Consider the following 27,295-nt stretch of genomic DNA (forward strand, 5'->3'; position numbering starts at 1 on the left):
ACTGCCATATTAGTTCATATACAGATAATCTTCCTGCTTGTTACTCTGTGGGGATAACCAAAGGGATCCCATGTTGTTTATAAAACAAACATATGATTAAACAGCTGGACAAAGGGATGGACTCCTCAATAATTGTGTAAATCAGCTGTCACCTTGAACAATTCCATGGGGCTGAGATAACAAAATCGTTCCTTAAAAGTCAGAGCACACCCCACTCCATGGGGTCAATTAACTACGAACTTGTGCAGATAATGGATGGCCCCACCTTGTTTTTCACTGAATTGGAGAATGCACTAGGGGCTGGCCCTTATCTCCAGGGACAAGTCATTAGGATATTAAGACTAGACATCAGGCAAAGAAGGCTTCTTAATGGTTTTATCCCTTAGCCATATTTGTCCTGGAAGCCACCACTATTGATATAAAAATGACAACTAGAGGCTTTAGCCAAGCATACAGCAGCCACCTTTAACCGAACTGAACACACAAAGTCACCCATAAATTCAAAAAGTGGCCCTCCAAAACCTACTGTCCCTTAATATCCTGACTGCAAGCTAAAGAGGAAGTTATTATGCTAATATTGAGATTAAATGGTGTGTGGGTACGGGTGTATCCCAGACGACTCTGCTAATGTATCCGAACTTTTAGCAGATATCCACACACAAATTAAGGTAATGGCTCACTCCTAGCCCTATCAATGACTCGTTACATTCTTGGTTGGGAGGGGACTATGTTCTACCTTAAAGGGTCTTCTTAGCACACTTTTTTTTAAGGTTTTATTTTTAAGTAATCTCTACACCAATTGTGGGGCTTGATTTCACAACTCCAAGTTCAAGAGTCACATGTTCTACCTACTGAGCCAGCCAGGCACCCCACACTTCTTATTTTTTTTGTAATATTAATCCTAATGTGTTGTCTCTTTTGCTTTATTCTCTCCTATTGTCGAGGTACATGAAAAACTTCCTAACCCCTTCACCGAGCTGGCAGGTGACCCTTACTATACAAAACAATCCTTCCTTGATGTCCGCTCTGGACTCTACAGCAATGGTCTTCCATAATTGTTACTTGTAGGGACAGAGAGTGACTGGTTTCGGTCTATTGGTAGAGACATCTCTACGACCCCTGTCAGCTTGAAGAAGTTATAGCACATGAGCCTTTTGGCCTTCAACAACCTTAAAGATTTTAGGACTGAAAATTGGTCAGGGAGCAAATGATGAGGGACAGAAGCAGAAAAATGTTCACCATGAGCTCTGAAGGCTGACCTCTAGCCTGCATAGTTCTGATAAGGATCAAATAAGTGCTGGTAGCTACATTTTTAAAGAGTCTTATAACTGCCTGTGTCTCTTATATCTCACTAATAGTTGAAATTGAACTGAATGATAAATGCCAGAGAAATCTTGCAAAAGTAGTTTTATGAGTACAAATTCAAAGAAGACATTTATGATCTAATACTCCCTGCACACCCCATCCCCCTTGGATACTAAGTGTATAACCACCAGGTTCATACAACAAAAGTTCAGTTCTTTATGCCCACAGGTCCTGACCCCGTGCTACTTAAATAAACCTGTTAAGCTGCACCATACAATATCTCAAGAATTCTTTCTTGGCCATTGCACTCAGTGACCCCACAACAGATGGAATGCCTACACGGTTTTGGGGGTGATGGTACTGTCCTGTATCTTAGTTGTGATATTAGTCTCATAACTGCATTCATTTCTCAAAATTATCAAATTGCTGTTAAAAACATGAATGCAGGCCCAAATTGGACTTGCTTATGCTACGCCCCAAGTCACCAAACCAACACTTAGTTCACTTTCAGCTCTGCCAGTCAGTCAGGCATCTAGTTAGGTCACCTGCCTGCCAGTCCCCAGCCAGCCCCCAGGAGAGGTGCCAGCAAAAACCAACTAGCTTTTTTGTCTAGTATAATCTCCTTGTTCCCACTCCTTTCTGCCTGTAACATCTATCATTTTGTAGATCTCCTTGGAGCCCCTTTCTATCTGCTTACACGGTATGCTGCCTGATTCATCAATCAATGAACACAGCCAGTTAAGAGCATTCAAATTCACTTAGTTGAATTTTGTTCTTTAATACCATACTGCAAATACATCATACGCTCAGGGACTTGACTGAGAAAAATAAGTTAGAATTAAAAAAACGAAAACAAAACAAAACGTCTTTTTGATATACAATCTAAGTCAAAATAATTATTACAGCTTTTCGTTAAAATATTTGGTATGTTTGTATTTTGGTTTTCCAGAAAGCTTTACTTAATTACTCTGCAATAAAAATAGATTTTAAAAATGTGGACTATTTGAACACACACGGATAAAGTTCTAACAATTCAAATGCATTAGGAAAAGTTTCAGGTTTTCTTTTGGCTTCCATTTTAAGTTTTAAAATAATTCTAAAGAAAGTCTGTCTTGGTTAGGTTCCTCAGAGGATTCAAGGAAATTAGAATGTTTTCATATCTTTGAATGTGTTGTTTCATACCGGGGAGTCCTGGGGTAAACCAATCCTTAAGTATTCAAATTGCTAATTCAGGGATAAAACTGTATTTACAGAACTGTTAATGCTAAAATTTACATGTAAAATAGAATTGAAAATAGGATATCCTGTTTTGGAAGCTGGAGTCAAAAGATCTCAAAATCTACATTCTCTAACCCACTGAGTCCCCAAAACGGGGACTCTTAACACTGACTCACACACCCGCAGAGTTTATTAAAATGCAGATATCTGGGTTACAGCCATTATTTACATAGTCAGAATCTTGGGGATGGGTCCCAAGAATCTGTTAAGCTCTTCGAGAAATTCTTATGCACAGTAACACTTGAGAACTGTTGATCCGATCAAAGTAATACGGCCTAGAAAGGGGCTTTTCCAGGGTTCCTAGTGCTGGTTGAGACCTTAATGGCCAATTCAAAGCAAAGAAGGAATTCTATTGCTGAAAGCTATTACGCTCTTTTCAAATTTAAATTAATTCTGAAAAACAGTCAGGTTTTATTAGGCTAGTAACTCTGTGAATATAAATATACCCATCTTTTATGAAGACACACGTTTAAAATGTTTCTATAAATGTGAAATATTTGTGCAAACGTAATATAAATGTATACACTTACAACCTTCCAGTTCCCTTGCACATAAATACCTCTGAGTGCTTTTTCTTTCCAATCTCTTAATCCAGGCTTTATGTTTTCAATAGGAGTAGAATGAAAGATGGTCTGAAAGTAACTGGGTTTCTGCTTTTTTCTCTTCACTTCAAGACTGCATTTGTGTTGCCAAAGAATGCTGATTTTAAGAATGGAATGATTTCGATATTATTTTAATGATAAGAGACACACATTCCAAGCTGTTATAAAATCTGTGAAGTATTTTGAAACATCTTTCAAAATGGCTGAAAATTATTTAATCATAGCCTAAATATAAAATTTACCTATTTTCCCTTGAAAATGGCCCTATGTTAAATATTTTGTGAGCCCAACACTAAAAGTATTCAGAGATGTTAAAAAATAATGGTTTTGCCATCTTTTTATTTCTCCATGGAATATAATTCCCAGAAACATTCAAACAATCTTGACTGTGCATATATCACAACTAATCATTTCAGTGGAAACCATGGTCAAATAAAAACACAGGTCACTCTATAAACCACGTTTACTGACAAAGGAGGCAGTAGTACACTTAAAACTAAAGTTACCTACCATATTTCCTGTTTTACAATGAAAGACACAAGGAAAGAAATAGTAATTAAAAGCTAAAAAATATACTACATATTTAAGGGTGAAAATCAGGACAAACTGAAGTTTTCGATAAACTACAAATATTAGCAAATATTATTTTGAAAATAGTACTGACTTGGGAGACAGGAGGCCTAGACTCTAGCCCAGCTCTGACATGCCCTTGTCATATAATCTTTGAAAGTCACTTCCTTTGAATCCCATTCTTCATAATAAACACTACAACTGCCGACCTTAACATGAACAAAGAGGGGGCCACCAAATTGGACCAGTAATCACTCTATTTGTCAACTCCTAAAACTCAGTTAAAAAAATCAAATAAAATAAATAAAGACTCAGTCTTTTTTAACGAGATTGTTGTGATAGTCACATGATTTTTTTATATTGTATAATAAAATGTACCAACATTTGGAAGACTGGTATAACCCAGTGAAACAGTATTTTCTAAATGTGTGATGTTACAAAATCACGCGTAGGGATGGGGCATCTGGCTGGCTCAGAGGGTAGGGCATGTGACTCTTGATCGGATTTCTACAATTATCTTGAAAAAGCGATTAAAATGTACTTTTACTCCTTTTAAAATGTACTCTTTCTTTTTTCTTCCACTAGTCAGAAGAAATTTGTAAAAATGTATAACAATGCCCTTTGTCTTACTAATATTTTGTTTCAAAAGTTATTTTCATAAAAAAGTATTAAACCTTAATGGGCACCTGTTGTTTATATTCATATTATTTATTAAATAATTATTTTTTAAAATTGAGTTTTCAAGCTAGTATAATAAATCTTTATAAATATAACCCATAGAAACCAAGCCTTCTCAGGTCCTCAGTAAATTTTAAGAGTTACAGAGAGGTCCTGAAAAGAGGTTTCAGAACCACTGATCTAGACAATAAATACCAAGGGAAAAAGAACTGAGCTTATATTTCTAGTACTTGCTAGCAGTAAAAGGCTTATTTTACCTCGCCACAACTTCTCTGGGACTGCTTTCATTTCCTGGTTATATTATTACACATTAACCTTTAGCATAATTCAGCTCCACTTGTAATACTCTGACATACGTGATGACTAGGTGCTTTCATAAACAATGAGCTATGGTACTCCACCCTTCGTGTACAAATCATAGAAACTTAACATTGAAAGAATTCCATAAAGCCACACTTCCTGTAGTGACTCTAATCTGCTATGCAGAAAGATTCTGAAACTATATTAAGGAATTACGTCATATGATATAATTAGAAAATGCTTTTAAGGAAACAGTATCTCCAAATTCCAAGAATTTCAAGTAGAAAAAGTGACAATTCTTCGCTACCTTGTCCCCTAAATGATGTGTCTCAGTGCAGGGGCTCCTGAGGGGCTCAATTGGTTAAGCACCCAACTTCTGCTAAGGTCTTGATCTCAACAGTTCATGAGTTCGAACCCTGGCATCAGGCTCTCTGCTGTCAGTGCAGAACTCCCTTCAGATCCTTGGTTGGTCTCCCTCTCTCTCTTTGTCCCTTCCTAATTTGCACTGTTTCTCTCTCTCAAAAATAAATTTTTTTAATTAAAAAAAAAAAATAAGTGGAGAGATTGTACTACCTCTTTTCACCACAGTAGATTTGATTAGAACAGTGCTTCTTTTTTTTTTTTCTTTAATTTGAGAGAGAGCATGTCATCAGGGGAGACAGGCAGAAGGAGGGAGGGAGAGGAGGGAGAGAGGGAGAGTGTGAGGGAGAGAGAGAGAGAATGAATGAGTGAATGAATGAATATCTTAAGCAGGCTCCTCAGTCAGCTGCTCTGCTACCCTTGGATCATGACCTGAGCAAAAACCATGAGGTGGAGGTTCAACCGACTGAGCTACCCAGGGGCCCCAAGATTTGATTAGAACAATTCTTAAAAGAATACAAAGTATTCACCTCTGACCAAGAGTAAATTTAGAAAAAAAGAAAAAAAGGAAATCACTACACTTTAGAGCAGGCAATTTTACATCAAAGTTTGCTGTATCAATCAACATTAATGTCAAAAAGTAGGCTTCATGGACAGGTGAACAACTGGTGACAGTAATGTAAACTCTCCACTTTTGAGATTTAAATATTAAGGACCAAGGTTCTGGGCAAGAACAAAGCCAGGGTTTATAGTCACCATACACTTCGGTATCACATGAAAATCAACCTGTGGCCAAAACTCCACTCTAGGACATTTTAATACTCTTGGAATGTGGTTCCACAACTCTCACATCACTGATTAACCATCAGGGCCTCAACCTAGTATAAGAAATGCCAGAGCTGAAGAATACAAGCAAAGAGGTAACTGTACAGCTTATTGTCACACATTGATAACATGGAGGGACTGATAATACTGTAGTACGTAACAATGTTTACTCTTTTTTTAATTTTAATTTTTTTAAAAGTAAACTTTACCCCCAGGGTGGGGCTTGAACTCATGACCCTGAGGTCAGAGCTGTATGGCTCTACTGACTGAGCCAGCCAGATACCACTGGCTTTGTTTTGTTTTGGTTTGCTCTTCTTTAAGTAATCTCTATGCCCAATGTGGGGCTCGAACTCACAATCCCAAGACTGAGTTGCACACTCCTCTGACTGAACCAGCCAGCCCCTGAACAAATGACAGTCTGTGTGGAACCCAGAGACAATACTATATACAGAGACAGTTTAGGATTATCCACCTTATCTATCAAAGGGAACATGGGATTCTTGTTCATTTTCCCTCCATTCTCTGGTGACTTCCTCACAGGGTTTCGTATAAGCACTGTTTACAGCACTCTTTTACCTTTAATTCCTATCTTTTCTAGATCTATCTCTCCTGTGTTCATTTTATTATTCCTCTGCAGTCTCACCGTGTATCCTATGGGTCTCTCTCACCTTTTACTTTTACCTAGTCTTCTCACAATCTGCCCAAGAATTATTTGTGGGCCTGTCTCTCCTAATAGATTAAAAACTCCCTGGTGTTGGAGATTCATTTTCGTATCTTCTATAATATATAGCCCAGTGTATTATATGTGGAAGATGCTATTTAAAAGAAACTGCCAACAAATGTTGTCAAAGACACAGAGAAAATGGAATCCGTTGCACTGTTGGTGAGACTGTAAAATGAATGATGCAATCACTATTAAAAAAAGTGAAGATTAAAACAAATTATGCAATTATAAAATAGAACTACCATATGATCTAGCAATCCCACTTCTGGATAGATATGCAAACTAATTGAAAGCAGAATCTTGAAGAAGTATTTGTACAAAAAGGTTCACAATAGCCAATAGGTAGAAGCAACCTAAGTGTCCATCAACCAATGAATGAAAAACAAAATGTAGTGTATACGTCCGTGTGTGTGTACATACACACACGCACACACACATTCAATGGAGTATTACCTGGCCTTAAAAAAGAAAGGAATTCTATCGCATGGTATAACAACAATGAACGAGACTTAAGAATATTTCACTAAGTGAGATAAGCCAGTGACAAAAGGACAAATACTTTTATGATTCCATGTATATGAGGTATTTAAAGTAGTCAGTTCATAGCGACAGAGACTAGATGGATGGCTACCAAGAGCTGAAGGCGCGGGGAAAGGGGGTCATTGTTTAATAGGTACAAAGTTCAAACCTGCAAGGTGAAAATGTTTCGGATATCTGCTGCACAACAATGTGAATGTACTTCACACTACTTCACACTAACATAATTTTATGTTATTTGTTTTTTACACCACTACAAAGATAGATAGATAGATAGGTAGATAGATAGATAGATAGATAGATAGATAGATAGATAGAATGACCTTAAACAGAACAGCACTGCTGTATAAAAGATTATCTTGAAGGTCTTAGTTTGGCTAATTTGGTTGGAAAAACGCTTTGTAGCAAAGAGGGAGGCAAGCATGTGGTGAGGGGGCAAGCAGACAGGGTGGGTTGGCCTGCTTAGGAGCATCTCATGCTCCCTCTCTCATTTTCTCCCAAACAGCTTTACTTTTTGTTTTCTCCTCCAGTTTAGAGAACCTCATTCCCACCCCCACTCCCTCACCCACTATAGTAGCCCTACAAAAGCAGAACTCCCTGGGGACAAAACTCCACTTAGCCTCCTGCTGGAGACTCCTGCTGGAGACTCAACTCCTGGCAGGAGCCCTTGAAACATTTATGTGAAATAAGCCTTTTTTAAAATGCTACTTTATTCAAACTCTGGGCCAAGAAACACATTAGAGTAGAGGTGAGATAGAAATCCACTTATTTCATGCCATGAAATATGAAGAGTTAAGGGCTGCAGTGAGGCAATAAATCTTAAAAGTTATCAATTAGGTAATTTTTGCTAAACACCTAGATGTGAGAACCAGGAGTAGTGACTTCCATTAAAAAGCAAACGGCATTTTAGGCATAAAGCGCCTACATGTCATGTAACTGTTAGGCCGAGACATCCGCAGAGCAACGCTGGATGCGAGGCAAGTTGCACCCGTTCTTCCCTCCTCGCTTAAAATAGTTTGTAGCATGAAATCTACTCTTAAAATATTTTATTTTTAAGGAATCTCTACAACCAACATGGGGCTCGAACTTATGACCCCAAGATCAAGAGCTGCATACTCCACCAACCGAGCCAGCCAGCGGCCTTGGATGAAACCTACTTTTAATCAACGCTCTTGTTGCAGCATTTAAGGTCCGGGCTCCCTTCTCCCCAAGCGGCGCAGTTCAGTTTGGGCCTGTTGGGACGGACGCTTGGGTAAGCTTTTGTTTTATTCAGGAATTCTACAGCTGAGGGTGCCTGACTGGGTCAGTCTGTAGACCATGCAACTCTCGGTCTCTGGGTGGTGAGTTCAAACCCCACGTTGGGCATAGAGCCTATTAAAAAAAAAAAAAAATTCTATAGCTGAAAGTTTGAAAACCACTGGACTAAGATACATGTGCAGCTTCAGCGGTGGCTGGCCCTGTGAGTATCCATGTAACTAACCACACACAGCAGTGCTTCTCAACCAAAACCCCGCCGCCATGTTGGGCTGGGTAGTTCTTTGATGTGAGGGCTGTCCTGTGCACTGCTGGATGTTTGGAACTGCCTGGCCTCCACCCACTATATGCCAGTAGCATCCCTCCCAAAACCCCTATAGTCAGACAATCAAAAATGCCTCCAAACATTGCCAATTACCCCTAGCTGGGGAGAGGAGGGTGCGGCGGGGGGGGGTGTTAGGACGCAAAATCTTCCCCTCCAGGTTGAGAACTGCTAATACAGAGGACTTACAGGTCCACTTGTCAACTCAGACCCCAATTTGTTGGGGCCTGTTGTTGTTTTATACCAGCTACTCCTTTTCTCTTTGATTATTATGGTAATTTTAAGCATAAGCTCACACCATATTCTTGGTAAACTTTTATGCGTGGGAAGAGAAAAGAAGCAGGCTAGAGATTCTAATGGAAATACGGGTATTTGCCTATAACACTTCTAAATTAACAGCTGAAAAAGGTTGCTTGGATACTTGAAAGACAAGGTATAAGAAGTTTCTAGGTACTAATGTAGGCTTTTCAGTGCCTGAGCATAAAATCTATTTGTCTAGACACAAGTACTTAAAAAGAAAAAGAAAAAAAAAAGGATGTTTGGCTGACCCACTTAAAAGAGCATGCAATTAGCCCCACATTGGGTATACAGCTTACTTAAAAATAAATAAACAAACAAACAAATAATGTTTTGTGTGTCATACTCAGCAGGGGATAACTTCCAAAAACAAGATAGGTAACTATAAAAATTAATATAGCATTAGGCTCAGATGAAGGGAAGAAAAGGACTTTTTGAATGAATAATATAAGATTGAGAAAACCCTGTAGAACAGGAAAATATGGCTTGGGAATGGAATTAATTTGCATTTGAATCTTAACTCTGTCTGCTTTACTTTCTGATTTTGAGTAAAACATTTAATCCCTCTGAGCCCAGAAAATAGGAGGGAGAAAAAAAAGGGCCTCTTTTATTTCTTATCTTGAGGAAGGGGATAGTCTTTTACCTGTCTATATTTCCAGGATACCTGGAAAATAATATGCCACTAAATGAATTTTAAGTAAAAAATGTCCAGACCCCCTTCTTTAAGAGCTATACAAATCACTGATTATTTGTCAGGTCTCTTGCTCTTCCAATAATTCAGCTCCACACCACGGTTATTTATAGGATTCATGAATGATTTGGGACTGAGCAGGTATGGTAATGAATGCTTTTAATTCATCTTTGGGTTTCTTTTTCAAAAGTCAGAAATAGGGCCCTTGAACAATGAGGTTTTATACAAAAAGATTTAGACTCGTCCTGACTCATAACTCTTACTTATATAAGTAATCTTTAATCTAGTAAAAATTATACCATTTGGGTATCACGGGAGATGCTGGTGGTACCACAGAAGCCCTCCACCACAGAGTAGGAGGTACTGGTCTTCAGATCAAAATACAAGACAAAATGAGTGGGGCATCCTTTCAACAGAATTACCCTGACCTCTGACTAACGGGCATAAAACAGGGTGGTGGTTAATCTTAGCTCTTTTACAGAGAAGAAAAGTTGCAAAAAGCTGAGCATTATCTTTATGAGCGTTTCATTTTTTTTCTATAAAGACCTGAAGATTTGAGGGGCGCCTGGGTGGCTTAGTCGGTTAAGCGTCTGACTTTCGCTTAGGTCATGATCTCGCGGTTTGTGGGTTCGAGCCCCGCGTCGGGCTCTGTGCTGACTGCCAGCTCAGAGCCTGGAGCCTGTTTCAGTCTGTGACTCCCTCTCTCTCTGACCCTCCCCTGCTCACGCTGTCTCTCTCTCTCTCTCTCCTAGAAATAAATAAAACATTGAAAAAAAAATTTTTTAAAGACCTGAAGATTTGAGTATTCGATGATAGTTAAAAATTACGTTACATCAAAGGGTAGTTCTAGTATGTTCACATCCCACTAACAGGCGCCCTGCATTTTTATCCCCCTCCCTCTCACAGCAAATGCAGAGTTTCAGCTCCTCCCTCTTCCAGCTCTGGTGAGGACATCTATGCTCTTCTAAAATGTCTCTGGGAATGTCCCAGGGTCATTTTCATTAATTAGGAGAAATTGTCATAAAGAATATGCTTATAAAAATCCTGTAGCATGTCACCTCACTGAAAAGGAAACATGAAACATTTTCTGCCAAGTACAAATATAATACAATTTTTGCTTCCATTGTCAAAATAGATAACCTGGCTGAAAGTGTTTAGATGTCTAACTCTTTTTTGGGTCTAATTCGGGGTTCAATCGCATGGTCAATGGAAATTTGCTAGTTGTGTGTGATTTTGGTAATTTACAAGTATAATGAATGAGATAAAAGGGCTTCAATTTTCCCAATATTCAGAATACTACTTCATTCCAAAAGAGACCCGTCACCTATAAATAGCCCCCCTCTTCTTACATTTTATGTTCTGCTGAACTTTTCCTTATGTATATCATTTGGTTACATATCTGTGGCAAGAGACAACTAGACAAGTAATAGTCAACATTTTAACCAATGACAACGTTCAGGGTGCTGGAAAATGAATCTTTCCACAAAAGACATATCCAGTGTCAAAGAAAACTTCTTATATAAATCCTGACAAAGGACAAATTTAACTTCTAAGTGAGATTAGCTTGAAGAAAACATTCAAAATTTCTAAACAAATTATGTTACCATGCATGCCTTTCATCAGTGGACTTAAGTCCCCTACAACGTTGGTAAAGTGTTAAAGTGTAGGGAAAGCAGCGTGGATATAGGTGAGTTATACCTTCTACAACACTCTCCGTCCTGGGTTGGAGTTAGAAAGCTCAGCTTTCCAAAATGCCTAATGTGCTGTGTGTTGAATGTAATCTGAAATTCAAGATATTTTGGACCATGCTAGTGACTTCCTAAGGAACATGTCCAGACCTTGTTTTAACTAGCAGTTTCTTAGTCTCTTAAGACTAATCATTTGTTCTACATTAGCTTGGGCTTCTTTATTCCTGAAGATCTTCCATTAGGCTTGAATGTCTTGGTATCTGTAATTTGGTATTTATACAACATTATGTTCCCTTTATTTTACATTCATCGTTAGCTATTCTGTGGCTAACCTCATCTGCCTTAGGGGAATGTGGAACAGCAGCTCCTGAGGTCTTCTTAGGCTTCATCTCTTGACCCACCTGAAGTTTCTCAAAGGGCTCTGCGTCACTGTACTACCTAGGTAATGACAACATTATCTGGGCTTCCTTGACTTGGATGACTCCAAGACAGGCCCGAGTTGCTAACCTTTGGGTCTAGATGTCCACATCCAACCATTCTCTTTTTTTTTTAGATTTCTTTGTTAATTTAAATTTACTTAAGTTATTCCTATACCCGACATGAGGCTCAAACTCATGACCCCAAGATCAGAGTGACTGAGACAGCCATGTACCCAAAGTTATACCAACACTTAGAGAAATCACTTTTTTAAGGATTTTTTAAAAAGTAATCTCTACAACTCTTGAATGCTGAGAACAAACTGAGGGCTGATGGGGGTGGGGGAGTGGGGAAGGGGGGTGATGGGCACGAGGGAGGGCACTTGTTGGGATAAGCACTGGATGTTATATGGAAACCAACTTGACAATAAACTATTTAAGAAAATAAATAAATAAATAATCTCTACAACCCAACGCGGGGCTCAAACTCACAACCCTGAGATCAAGAGTTCCATGCTCCATCGACTGAGCCAGCCAGGTGCCCCTAAAAAGCTACAAATATTATAATAAGCCTATCAACTAAAACTACATGGTTTATAGTACAACCATCTATAGGGAACTCAGCAGAAAACACAACTAATTTATTCATGGGAATCTACCACTGGATAGTACAAATAGTTGCCAAATTTCTCTACTGCTAATTTGAGCCAGTTAGCATAAAACTCATCAAATTTGTTTAAAAGTATCTTCTTTTGGAAGAAAATGCTACAGGCCATGAAGACTGAAGAAGAGGAGAGAGAAACTTCTGTATCTATTTAAAAGGGGGTCAACTACACCCATAATAATTATCAAGAATTCTGCTCTCAAAAAAAAAAAAAAAAAAAGAATTCTGCTCTCAAAGAGTAATATAGGGAAAAAAAATCTAAATAGCTGAAGTTAGACTATCCTACCTTAAAGCTTTTACCTCTTAGTAATAAAAAGAAGCAATTTATGCAAAATGAATTGCCCAAACTAAAACATTCAAAAATGTTAAACATTCTTAAGAAAACAATTACCCTATAGCTTGAGCTACAGATTAACAGAAAGGCTGATATGATTTTTCAATACAAACAAACAACAATATCATATTTATTATTTACACTGACCCTCCATACTTCAAGTAAAACTTCTCATAAAGGAAGAAGAAAGAATAACATTTCAAGAACATACAACTACAGAATTGCTAAAAGCAAAATAAAGCAACTAGGAACAAATGTGTTTCAAATACCTACTATATGACTACTAAATTAAAACTCATAGTATATGGGTAAAAACACTACTGCATATATTAATGGCTAATTTTTATATTTAAAATAATCACTTTTTTCTTTTAAGCAGTAACAATTACCCCCCAGTATGGTTCTCACTCGGCTGAGCTAAAGGATAAAAGAGAAAAACACAGGGATGTACAAAGCTGATAAAAGAGAATCCTGGAATTACAGAAAAAGGGTGAGGTACACAGTGATGAGAAACAAAGTCCAAATCATTGGACCTTTTCATTTGGACCCAAATCTTCAAAGAAATGAAATCACAGGCTATCCAATCCAGCAATTTATTTGATACTCAATCTAAACCATTTCAGTCATCTTCGTGGGTAGAATTAAAAGGTCATATCCCCCCACCCCCCGGATGACAGACGGTAGCTACACTTGTGGTAGTCACAGCATAATACATAAACTTGTGGAATCACTGTGTTGTACATCTGAAACTAACGTAACATTGCATGTCGGATACACTCAAACAAAACATAAAAATAAAACATCAGACTCCTTTCAAGACTTTGGTCATCCTTAGTAAAGATGATCCACAATAAATATTATTAGCAGGTTAATGGGAGACAGAATTTTGCAAAACAAACTCTTGCCTCTCTTCCCTAACCCATCTTTAATGAACAAGAATAAATAAAAATGGTACATTATTTACTTGTAAAAGAATGGGGTGGAGAAGGAAGAATCCATTTTATAAAGCAGGAATAAACTATGGTACATATAGGGTCGGTAAGGTAATTAAGAAACATAACTTACCATTTTTTAGGCTTTGACAATGGTTTATATTTGCTGTATTTTACACGCCATTCAAGAACTTCTTTACAGTGCTGACAAACTCCATCATGAAGCTTTGCATTAATTTTCTTAAAAACAAACAGAAAAGCAAATTAAGAATTTTACTTATGAGCCAGCATTGCAAACCCCATGAAAAAGGCACTTGAGAACTTTAAGGTTTTTTTTTTTAAATAGTGACCTATGGGGTGCCTTTGTGGCTTAGTCAGTTAATCCTCTGACTTGGGCTCAGGTCATGATCTCGCAGTCTATGAGTTTGAGTCCCACATCACGCTCTGTGCTGGCGGCTCCGAGCCTGGAGTCTGTTTGGGATTTTCTGTCTCCCTCTCTCTCTGCCCCTCCCCGACTCATGCTCTGTCACTCTCTCTCAAAAATATATACACATTAGTAAATAAATTAATAATAAAATCGTAATCTAAATTTAATAAGTGTAACATTCTAAGATACAATATTTTTATATATTCTTTTACAATATGTATACATATGCATACGTATGCATACAATATGTATACAATAAATATATTGTATATATATTTTTTACACCATGTATTTTTATGATCATTACTTAAGTTGGTTCATTACAAAGGCAAAGAGTCTTAATGAGGTGGACCTCAGAATTAACCTTTTGGCAGGAGTATATATTTTTTTATTTTTTTCAATGTTTATTTATTATTGAGAGACAGAGCACGAGAGAGAGGCAGAGACACAAAATCCAAAGCAGGCTCCAGGCTCTGAGCCGCCAGCACAGAGCCTGATGCGGGGCTCGAACTCACAAAAAACGAGATCATGACCTGAGCCAAAGTCAGACACTTAACCGACTGAGCCACCCAGGCGCCCCAGGAGTGTATATATATATATATATATTTTTTTTCTTTAATGTTTTATTTATTTCTGAGAGAGAGAGAGAGACAGCGTGAGCAAGGGAAGGTCAGAGAGAGAGGGAGACACAGAACCTGAAACAGGCTCCAGGCTCTAAGCTAGCTGTCAGCACAGAGCTAGATGTGGGGCTCGAACCCACGAACCATGAGATCATAAGCTGAGCCAAAATCGGACGCTTAACCGACTGAGCCACCCAGGCGCCCCCAGGAGTATATTTTTTTAAGTTTATGTATTTATTTTGTGAGAGAGAGAGAGAGTAAGAGAGAGCAGGGGAGGGCCTGAGAGAGAGAGAATACCAATCAGACTCTGCAATGTCAGTGCAGAATCCCGACATGATGCTGGGTTTGTACCCACAAAGTGTGAGATCAATGACCTGGGCCAAAATCAAAACTTGGAAGCTTAACTGACTAAGCCCCCCAGATGCCCAGGGAAGGAGTATTTTAGAAAGTCCTCCCACTGATTCTGATGTGTGTGTGTGTGTGTGTGTGTGTGTGTGTGTGTGTGTGTGAGAGTATGTGTGTGTGTGTGCGCGCGCGCGCGCGTGTGCGTGTGTTTTAATTTTTATTTATTTTTGAGAGAGACAGAGAGAATGAGAGCAAGGGGCAGAAAGAGAGGGAGACATAGAATCTGATGCAGGTTCTCCACTCACAGCAGGGCTTGAACTCACAAACTGTGAGACCATGACCTGAGCTGAAGTTCGTATTTAGTTGTCATATTAAGACAACTGTTTCCAACAATTCAAACCTTACCACAGGGAAACAAGAAAGTACACTGAGAAATTATAGTCCCAAATTGTCCATCTGGAGGAGTGTGAGCAGAGACGATGACACCTGAAAAAGGAGGGTCAGGGAGAAGCAGCTTGAAGCAAAAGGGCACTTATTTCTTCAATTTAATACTTCTGTATTCTCACATCAAGAGAAAAAGTTTTAGAAAGTGGATTTCTAATCTGATTTCTTCAGAACAGAAAATAAATGTGTGCATGGGAATATCTGTGTTGGGAAAAGAGCTTTATGAGGGGCAAAAACCTCATTTTTATTAGGATTTTCTTCTCAAAATGCGTTGGGAAATTAGGAGGATGAAAAAAAAAGAAAATATATCATGTGTTCTCCCCACTAGTTTTATATTTTATAACATATTCATGTGATTCAGGACATAGACTATAAATTCTCACTAAGTCCTCTGAGAATTCTCTAACTTACTTTGGTTCTGGAAGCCTGGTCTTTGGCTATTGTTGAAACCAGGGAGAAGAGGTCATTTTATGTTTCCTTTGCTTCCTTTGTTTCCTTTTTTAATTTCTCAAAAGGAGAAAGAAAAGCATCACAAAAGATGCAGTCTTTGGGAGGTTATCTGATGCTGAGTCAAAAGCGCAATGTTTAAAGATCATCTGGAAAATTTAAAAAAAAAACTTTCGAACAGTGCTTGCTTGGTATTCTTTAAAGTTCTAAATATGAAAGTAAAGTAATTTGACAAAACATTTACTCAAAGAAAATATTTCAAGTGTATGTTCAAAAATAATAAATTAAGCTGTGAATACATTTTATTTGATTTTACCTGTTTCTTATGAATCATGTGTGGGCACTCCTTTCTCACTGACCTAGATGGAGGGTCCCTGGAAAAATAAATTCTGCATGACCCTATATTCTTTGCTTACTGTGGTCTGTTAAGTGTTGCCAGAAAGAAGGGAATCTATATCCAATACCAAACTCCTCTTCTTATCAAACGTGATACGTAGTTATTCCACATAAGGCTTGCTAAGGAATACGCAAAACTAAAGCTCGCATCTCATCATTTGCTCTCATTGCCCTCTGTTGCCTAGAATTTCTTACTAAAAGCATTATTTATATTTGCCCGATTCTAAGAGTAATGGGAACAAGCTAATGACTTGAATTATGATTACAATATGAATGTGATAGGAACTTTCCAACTGGATTATTCTTAAAATGCAAAACATTTTGTTATTGCAATTTTATTATATATAACACACTCTGCTTGTTAACTAGGGAGCATTCTTTGGTTTCTCTGTCTCTGTACCCAGTTTCTGCGCAGTTCATCTTGACTCACAAAGCTGCACATAGCTGGGCAACTGGTTTCTTCAGGGTGGATCGGACAGTAGAACAAAACAGGTCTTTGTGGGAACTTGTCCTGTGAGTGATGTGTGAATCAGTGCAAATGCAGATTTTGTAGGGAGTTCACGTGACTAACAGGCACTACTACAAAATTAAACTGGCTTTTCATGTGTTAAAAAATGAATGAGAGTAAGAATACAAACGCATGGTACTTTCACTTAAAAATAGTTGCAAAAAGAGAGAAAATTGTGCGCTTTTGTTTTGCCTTATTTTGGCAAACCAGGAAAAGTAAATTCCAGAGATGTGAGCAATGAAAGCTAAATCCTACCTAGTTCTAGGAATCATTCTGCCTGGAGCAAAGAAGATGGCGACGTACCTTACTCACACCTATGTTTACAACTAACCCTGTTTTGGCAATTAATTTTAGCATATCTCTGCTGGTAGAAATCATAGGTTATTAAGGTTAAGGTTTATACATGCCCAAATGTAAAAATCAAAACTTAGTTTTGTAAGTATGAAATCCTTTAAAGACCATTTTGTCTAACAAGCTACTTTCCAGATCTTTGAAGGAAAAACCTTCAGAGGAAGATTCCACGGAACTTAGGAATCTTAGCTAAAAAGAAAACCTTTTTTATTAACTGAATACTTTTTTTGAGTCAGAATAAACTTAAGGAGTATCAAAACACACTCTTACTTAATATATACATAAAGTCTTAACCATCATTGATTCAGACAACATATTTTATAGTAAATGTCGTTATTCCCGCTGTAAACATTCTATTGTCAGACAATGCATCTTTTGTTATATAATACAGCAATCTCAAGAAGAAATTAAGTGAGGACGTTACCACCCTAGAGGCAAAGTGCAAAATAATATCTGTATCAACATGTTAATACTGAAAAATACTTTATAAAATATAAAACACCATTTAATAGAAGGAAGATACTATGATGGGAGAAAGTAATTTGAATTGCCACTCAAGAATAAATAATTTTCATTAGGATTTTTTTGCACATCATATTTCTTTCAGAAATGCTAAAGGTAGGGGTGCTATGTAGCTTAGTCAGTTAAAGATCCAACTTTGGCTCAAGTCATGATCTCGTGGTTCACAGGTTCGGAACCATGTCGGCCTCTGTGCTGACAGCTCAGAGCCAGGTACCTGCTTCAGATTCTGTCTCCATCTCTCTCCATCTCTCTCTGCCCCTCTCTCGCTCACTCACTGTCTCTTTCTCTCAAATATAAACATTAAAAAAGATTCTAAGTGTTAAAAAAAAAAAAAGAAAAAGAAATGGGGTGCCTGGTTGGCTTAGCCGGTTAAGCATCCGACTTTCGCTTAGGTCATGATCTCGTGGTTCGTGGGTTCGAGCCCCGCGTCCGGCTCCGTGCTGACTGCCAGCTCTGAGCCTGGAGCCTGTCTCAGAGTCTGTGACTCCCTCTCTCTCTGACCCTCCCCTGCTCATGCTGTCTCTCTCTCTCTCCTAGAAATGAATAAAACATTAAAAAAAAAAAATGCTTGGGGCACCTGGGTGGCTGAGTAGGTTAAGAGTCCGACTTCGGCTCAGGTCATGATCTCACAGTTCATGGATTCAAGCCCCCAAGTGGGGCTCTGTGCTGACAGCTAGCTCAGAGCCTGGAGGCTGTTTCGGATTCTGTATCTCCCTCTCTCTCTGACCCTCCCCTGCTCGTGCTGTCTCTCTATCTCTCTCAGAAAGAAATGAAACCATTAAAAAAAAAAGAAATGCTAAAGGTTAACAATAGTACATTTTATTTCCCTTCATTAATTGAAAAAAAAATTAAAAACTAAATTATTAAGAAGAATAACAATTCTAACTGCTGCTGAAATTCCATTTCCATGAAATGCCCTTGTTCTTCTCCAGCATTAATTACTCCTTTCTCCAAAATAAGGTTTTGGTGCTAATATAGCTACAACAGTATTATTCCAGAAAATAGGATTTTTATACCCTATTTATATTTAAAAGTATGTACTTTTTACATTTCCTACATTTGGTTACAGGATAAAGGATCTCTAGATTTTTTTTTTTAATATGTTTATTTATTTCTAGGAGAGAGAGAGAGACAGCGTGAGCAGGGGAGGGTCAGAGAGAGAGGGAGACACAGACTCCGAAACAGGCTCCAGGCTCTGAGCTGGCAGTCAGCACAGAGCCCGACACAGGGCTCGAACCCACAAACCGTGAGATCATGACCTAAGTGAAAGTCGGACGCTTAACCGACTAAGCCACCAAGGCGCCCCATGGATCTCTAGATTTGGGAGCAAGAACTTCTATGATGAATAATAATAACATAAAAATGTGTCTTTCAAATCAAACACTGTTTTAAATCCTTTTAACATGGCCAATACATTGTTGGGCATGAAGTCAAAATAAATACAACCAAAAGTAGGTGAGGGAATCAAATTAAAGGGAAAGTGAAGGTAGGCAGGGAAAATGATGAAGCGGTCAAGAGCACAGCTAGAAAATGCATTTGCTAGAGACAGACCACCAGTGAGCTCCAAGGTTTCTGGCCAGAGCTTTCTAGCAGTCGGTAGGTAAAACATGAGCTCCACTCCCCTACCTGCTTCAATGTCTGTAACACGTCCCAAATCCAATTTCTTGAGAGTAGCACAACTATTCTTGCTACTGAAACCCAAAGTCTGATCTTTCAAAAAAGGAACTCATAGGATACAATAAGCCACACTCTCAAAAACACCCTTGCAAGGTAGAGCGGTTCACAGAGCTGTTTTCTTCTACCCGGGCTCTCAAAGTAGTCTGGTGTCACATAACGTCAAACACAGTGTGGTAAAAGTTATTCTCAGGAGTACCATGTGGGTACAGGTGTCTGGTATCAACAGGATCCACAGGAATGCACTGCATACAATAAGGTCATCAACCAACAATATTTCTCTTAAGTGAGGTCTAAAAATATTTGCCTTTATCATGAAAAATTTCAAACATGCAGAAAATTTAAAACAATACTAATGCACAGCCATATATACATTATCTAGAAACAATTATTAACATTATTAACCTAGGGGCGCCTGGGTGGCTTAGTCGGTTAAACGTCCAACTTTCACTTAGGTCATGATCTCACGGTTTGTGGGTTCGAGCCCTGTGTCGGGCTCTGTGCTGACCGCCAGCTCAGAGCCTGGAGCCTGTTTCGGAGTCTGTGTCTCCCTCTCTCTCTGACCCTCCCCTGCTCACGCTGTCTCTCTCTCTCCTAGAAGTAAACAAAACATTAAAAAAAAAAATTATTAACCTGTTTTTTACGTGTGTATACTTTTAAACTAAGCTGCAGACATCATGACCCTTTCCCTCTTGATCATAATATATCCTAGAATATTTTCTCCTAATTAACCACACTGCTGTTAACACTACAGAAAAAATGAAAAGTAACTCTCCAATGTCATTGAGTGTAGCCAGTTTACCTCGAAATTTCCTTACCTGCCCCTTGCTCCCTAAATCAGTATTCAAGTATTGTTTGGCTGTTCTCTCTTTTGTTCTAGAAGGATCCTCTTCTGCACTGATGTTTTTAAAAATTCCACACAAGCAGTCTTTGAGAACATACCACATTCTGGATTTGTCTGATTCTTTATTCATAATGTAACTCAACTCGTTCTTTCTATTGTATTTCCATAAAATATAAGTTAGATTTAAAGGCTTAGTTAGATCCAGGTTTCACATTTTTTTGATAATGTTGCTGCCTCACGCTTCATATTGCTCCTGCCAGTAGACATAAAATGTCTAGTTCTCGTGGAATAAGGGAAATGAAATTGAACTTGGTTAAGATGTGGTGACTGTCCTGATCTCTTCAAATCATAAAGATTAGCAACAACCTATGGGGTCGTGTCAATATACTGTTCCGCAATGACATTTCATTTCATGGTTTTAGCACCCATTCAAGACCCTTTGCTTGGGACACTGGGGTGGCTCAGTCCATTAAACATCCAACTCTTGATTTCAGCTCAGGTCATGATCTCATGGTTCATGAGTTCAAACCCTATGTTAGGCTCCACACTGCCAGCACGGAGCCTACTTGGAGTTCTTTCTCTCCCCCTTCCCTACCCAACCACTGCTAAAGCCCATCCCCTCTCTCTCTCTCAAAATAGAAAAATAAACTTTAAAAATTTTAAAAATGTAAAAAAGACCCTTTGCCTGAATCAATAATTTTATTTATTAACATCTATATTTACTTGTTTATATAGTAAGTTATTTATTTGTTTAGTAAGCAAACAAACAGGCAAGTTCTATGCCTAATGTGGGGCTTGAACTCAGAACACTGAGATTAGAGGTTACATGGTCTACTGGCTGAGCCAGACAGGAACCCCTGAATCAATCACTGTGAATGCAACTCTATCATTCTTTGTTTATTCATTAAATTTTATATATTTATTTTTAAAGTTTTTTCTTTTTACATTTATTTCTTTTTTAGAGAGAGAAAGCATGAATCGAGGAGGGGTAGAGAGAGAGGAGACAGAGGATCCCAAGCAGGCTCTGTGGCATCAGCATAGAGCCTGATGTGGGCTCAAACCCTTGAACCATGAGATCATGACCTGAGCTGAAGTCAGATGCTTAACCGACTGAGCTATCCAGGCGCTCCTTTATTAAATTTTTTTAAAAAGGTTACCAGCTGGGTGCCTGGCTGGCTCAACTGAAAGAATATGCAAATCTTGATCTCAGGATCGTGAATCTGAGTCCCATGTTGGATGTAGGGATTACAAAAATAAACTTTAAAAAATAATTTAAAAATAAAATATAAAAAATTAAAATGTTAGCAGCTGAAGTCAATTATGGGGTATAATGCATATATTATATATACATTCAATAAAATTTGCCCATTTTAGTTGTATGACTCTGAACCAAAATACAGATTTTAATTACTCTGAAAAGTTCCCTCTGGTCCTTTGTCATCTATCCCTTCTACCACTCCCCAGACAATATTGACTTTTTTTTTTTATTTGAGAGAGACAGAGAGGGGGGGGAAGAGAGAGAAAGAGTGCACGAGAGCGAGAGCGAGAGAGAGAGAGGAAGAGAATCTTAAGCAGGCTCCACGCCTGAGGCAGGGCTCGATCCCATGACCCTGAGATCATGACCAGAGCCAAAATCAAGAGTCAGAGCTCAACCGACTAAGCCACCCAGGTGCACCCGACAATGCTGACTTTTTAATCTGTTCCTACAGTTTTGCCCTTTTCCAAAAGTCATATAAATGGAACACAGATAAAGTATACAGCTATTTGCAGAGCTCATTCCTTTTTATTGGTGAATGTTATTCCACTGTACAGATGTGCTGTAATAATATGTATTCATTCACCATCTGAAGGACATTCAGAGTTGTTTCTAGTTTGGGGTGGTAATATTTGCATGCATACAAGTTTTTGTGGATAGGTTTTTATTTCTTTTTAATGTTTATTTATTTTTGAGAGGGGGGGAAGAGAGAGAAGGGAACAGAGAATCCAAAGTGGGCTCCATGCTGACAGCAGAGAGCCTGTTGCAGGGCTTGAACTAACAAACCGTGAGATCATGACCTAAGCTGAAGTCAGACGCTTAACCGACTGAACTACCCTGGCGTCCCACAGGTTTTGATTTCTTTCGGATTAATATCAAAGAATGGTATTGTTGACCTGTGTTACAATTTTCTCCTTAACTTTAGAAGAAACACTTTTTCAGTATTTCTGTGCGATTTTGCATCTACTAATCATGCAGAAGGATCCAGCTTTTTCACATCCTTTCTGGTATTTGAAATTATACATAATTTTTACTTTCATCATTAGAATAAGTGTATAGAGTTACCTCATAGGTTTTAATTTGCATCTCCCTAATAATAGTGTTGAACATCTTTTCTTGTGCTTACTTGTCATCAAATATTTTCCTTAGTATCTGCTCAAATCTTTTGCCTATTTTTTGAATTGTTCATTTTCTAATTATTGAGATATAAGGGTTCTATATATATTCTTGATAATGTGTTTTGCAAATATATTCTCCCAATCTGTGCTCTTATTTTTATTATCTTAACAGTGTTTTTCTAAGAATTTTTTAATTTCCATTAAGAACAACTCTTCATTTTCTTCTTTTACAGATCTTTTTCTGTCAAATCTAAGTAGTCATTAAAGAATCATGAAGCTTTTCATCTATATTTTCTACCAGAAGTTCAATAATTTTAGGTTTTAAATTAAGCTTAAGATCCATTTTGAATTAATTTTTGTATGTGGTGTAAAACATTGGTAGAATTTCATTTTAAATTAAATATGATGTCCAGGACAGCAGCATGCAGAAGAACAAAACTAGACCACTTTCTCACACCATAACAAAAATAAACTCAAAATGGATGAAGGACCTGAATGAGAGACAGGAAACCATCAAAACCCGAAAGGAGAAAGCAGGAAACTACCTCTTTGACCTCAACCACAGCAATTTCTTAACACTTCTCCAAAGGCAAGGGAATAGAAAGCAAAAATGAACTATTGGGACCTCATCAAAATAAAACGCTTGTACACTGCAAAGGAAACAATCAGCAAAACTAAAAGGCAACTGATGGAATGGGAAAAGATAGTTGCAAAGGACATATCGGATAAAGGGCTAGTATCCAAAATCTATAAAGAACTCACCAAACTCCACACCCAAAAAACAAATAACCCAGTGAAGAAATGAGCAGGAGACATGAATAGACACTTCTCCAAAGAAGACATCCAGATGTCTTCACATGAAATGATGCTCAACGTCACTCATCATCATTTGTATTTGAAATACAAATCAAAAGCACACTGAGATACCACCTCACGCTAGTCAGAGTGGCTAGATGAACAAATCAGGAGATTATAGATGCTGGGGAGGATGTGGAGAAACGGGAACCCTCTTGCACTCTTGGTGGGAATGCAAACTGGTGCAATTGCTCTGGAAAACAGTGTGGAGGTTCCTCAAAAAAGTAACAAGAGAACTCCCCTATGACCTAGCAATAGCACTGCTAGGAATTTACCCAAGAGACACAGGAGTGCTGATGCATAGGGGCACATGGACCCCAATGTTCATAGCAGCACTTTCAACAACAGCCAAATCATGGAAGAGCCTAAATGTCCATCAACTGACGAAATGATAAAGAAGATGTGGTTTACCCATATAATGGAATACTACTTGGCAATGAGAAAAAATGAAATCTGGCCATTTGCAGCAGTGTAGATGGAAGTGGAGGATATTGTGCTAAGTGAAATAAGTCAGTCAGAGAAAGACAGATACCATATGTTTTCACTCATATGGGGATCTTGAGAAACTTAACAGAAAACCATGGGGAAGTGGAAGGGGAAAAAAAAAGCTACAGAGAGGGAGAAAGGCAAACCATAAGGGACTCTTGAATACTGAGAACAAACTGAGGGTTGATGGCGGGGGTGGCAAGAGGGGAAAGTGGGTGATGGGCATGGAGGAGGGCACTTGTGGGGATGAGCACTGGGTGTTGTATGGAAACTAATTTGATAATACATTATATTTTAAAAAATAAAAAATAATTATTGATATGCATGTGCATTTACATCTAAATATTCATATCAGAAAACATTATAATACAAATAAAGAGAAAAAGACAGTCTCCACATTCAGAAATTCTATACTTTCAAGCATTTCAAGTATATTTACAAAAATCTGTTTTTCTCTGTCCATGTTGTTTTATAACTTGGCATTATTTTTTTTTATATTAATATAGACTTTGAAAGCTTGTTTTTGTTGGCTGCATCACATTCTCTTGGAGTCAAGTATCACTTAACTTATCCTATTTCCTATTATTTGACAATTTGGTTGTTTCCAATTCCTGACTGAACACATACATTTTTAATGTTTATTTTTATTTATTTATTTTTACAGAGAGAGAAAGAAAAAGAGAGAGAGACCATGAGTGCACTCACGTGAGCATGAAAGTCACAGAAAATGAGGGAGAGAGGGAATCCCAAGCAGGCTCTACACTATCAGCACAGAGCCAAATGTGGGGCTCAAACTCACTAACCATTAGATCACAGTCCGAGGCAAAATAGTCAGACATTTAACCAACTGAGCCACCCAGGCACCCCTACATATTCTTTTAAGAAAGCTCTAAGCCCCACTTGGGGCTCCAACTCATGACCCCAAGATCAAGAGTTGTATGTTCTACTGACTGAGCCAACCAGGTACCCATGAATATACATACTTTTTAAATGCATTACATTATTAAGTGTCAGGAAACTTTTAATGAATTTGCAAATTCCCATCACATATTTGCACATAACAAGTTCTAGTCCCATTTTAACAAGAGAGTAAAAATAACAGGAATTTTCTTAGAGGTAAAAACTCACGGTAAAAAAGAATCATCCTCTTTTTATCTTAATATACATAATATTATATATATGTATTTATCTTTAGTTGAGAGAGAGAGAGTGCAAGCAGGTAGGAGCAGAGAGAGAGAGAGAGAGAGGGAGAGAGAGAATCTTAAGCAGACTCCATGACCAGTGTAGAGTGTAGGGCCCGACATGACGCTCGTTCTCATGACTGTGAGTTCATGACCTGAGCTGAAATCAAGAGTCAGATGCTTAACCAACTAAGCCACCCAGGCACCTCTATATATTTTTTAATTCTTATTTTAGGTAGGCTCCACACCCAAACGGGGCTTGAACTCATGACCCCAAAATCAAGAGTTACATGATCCAATGACTGAGCCAGAGAGGCACCCCTAATTATTCCTTTCATGAATCAAGTATATAATCACATGGATATTATTAGGAAGCAAATGTTCCTAAAATTGTCTATAAAAATTTGCTTTGTTTTTTTAATCCAGGTAAAGATTTTTAAAAGAAAACACTATTTTCCTTTTTAAAAAGCTAAGTAAAAAACACTCTTGCTATAATCAACTTAACAGCACATTTAGACCACTACTACTATACTATCCAGGATATCAATACTGAGTTCTATTCACTTCACACTTTCAAACCTGCTAAATCCTTTTTTAATGTGATAAAGAACAGTTTGAATGTCCATTACTCTCAGAAATACCTTATTTGGATTAAGTTACTGAGTCTTATTATTTTTATGTATTTTATCATTTCACAAAATGAGTTGGTCATATAAACAGCCTCGAAATACTTCTGAAGTGAGTCGAATGGTAAAATTGGTTTTACTGTCATTTAAGGAAAAGTATAAAACCAAAGTGACTATAGGCTTAACTTCTTTTTAGGAAATCGTTGGTTCAATATAGCTCATTACAGATTAACTGCCAACATTTACAACAATCTGTCACCAAAAAATCAGGTCACATCTCCTTTAAGCAAAATAGTACTCTAGGTTTCTAAGTTACTTAGGCGGGTGCCTGCATGGCTCAGTCAGTTGAGCGTCTGACTCTTGATTTTGGCTCAGGCTATGATCCCAGGGTCATGGGGTCAGGCCTGGTGACAGGCTCTGTGCTGTGTGGAGAACACTTGGGATTCTCTCTCTCTCTCTCTCTCTCTCTCTCTCTCTACCCATCTTCCCTGCCCATCCTCTCTCTCTCTAAAATATTAAATAAATAAATAAACAAATAAATAAATTAAATAAATAAAAAAAATACTCAGTATACATACATATACCAAATACATAATTATTTGAGTTACCAATGGTTAATTTTTTGCTATATAAAATTCTAATTAAAAGATGCCAAAAGCATAGGGGTGCCTAAAGCTTAGAATTCTAGCTCAGTCAGAAGACTGTCTGACTCTTGATCTTGGGGTCATGAATTCAAGCCTTACGCTGGTTGTAGAGATTACTAAAATAAGTAAACCAAAACAAAACCACAAAAAACCCTAAAGCATAAAATGAGGCATATTTCTACTACAATCTAAAATAATTTTCTTGCCCAGAGTCTACTCCATCTTCCATTCACTCTCTGTTAATCCTGAATCCTGAAAACACCAATACCAAACTGAAAGAAGTGAAAATATACAAAAGGAATATTCAAGCTGCTCCTCTCACTCAATATACTTACAACGTAAGCTTTTTATAGTCAAGGAATATATCTGATTCCCTCTCCCTCTTTTTTTTGTTACTGCTGGAATCTTTAACAAATGACATCTGCGAAATTAGACAATTGCATTTTCATCCAAAGACTGAATATAAAATGAGTCCTGATCATCCCAAACAGAGGACTATTCTCTCAGTAAGTGGGTAGAGCTATTGTAAGTTACAATCATACAGAGAGGGCCTATGTACAAACTACCTACTGGTTTATTTCAACAGCCAAACTACCCCGATTTTCACTGACAAACTTAATCCAAACACTTAAGTGGAGTCACACCTGCCTACAGGCAGAAACATGTTGTTGTAATATCATCTGGCTGCAGAGAAATCTATTTAAAAAAAGCATTTTTCCCCAATGTATATTTAGTCATTTACTCTAAGAAAAAACTAAGTTAGTGCTATGTATCT

At 37.9% G+C, this 27,295-nt stretch overlaps 1 protein-coding gene across 1 annotated transcript in view; it reads right to left on the reverse strand.

Moving 5' to 3' along the window:
• The window catches only part of CUNH9orf85 (chromosome unknown C9orf85 homolog), a 69,703-nt gene that overhangs the window by 16,795 nt on the left and 25,613 nt on the right, over positions 1 to 27,295 (reverse strand). The window contains exon 2 of the mRNA XM_039241586.1: positions 13,911 to 14,017. Within this exon, the coding sequence (XP_039097517.1) occupies positions 13,911 to 14,017 (107 nt within the window). The remainder of the gene's footprint in view (positions 1 to 13,910; positions 14,018 to 27,295) is intronic.

This window comes from Hyaena hyaena, unplaced genomic scaffold, assembly GCF_003009895.1.
Source record: "Hyaena hyaena isolate Hyena2069 unplaced genomic scaffold, ASM300989v1 scaffold_196, whole genome shotgun sequence".
NCBI classification, from domain to species: Eukaryota; Metazoa; Chordata; class Mammalia; order Carnivora; family Hyaenidae; genus Hyaena; species Hyaena hyaena.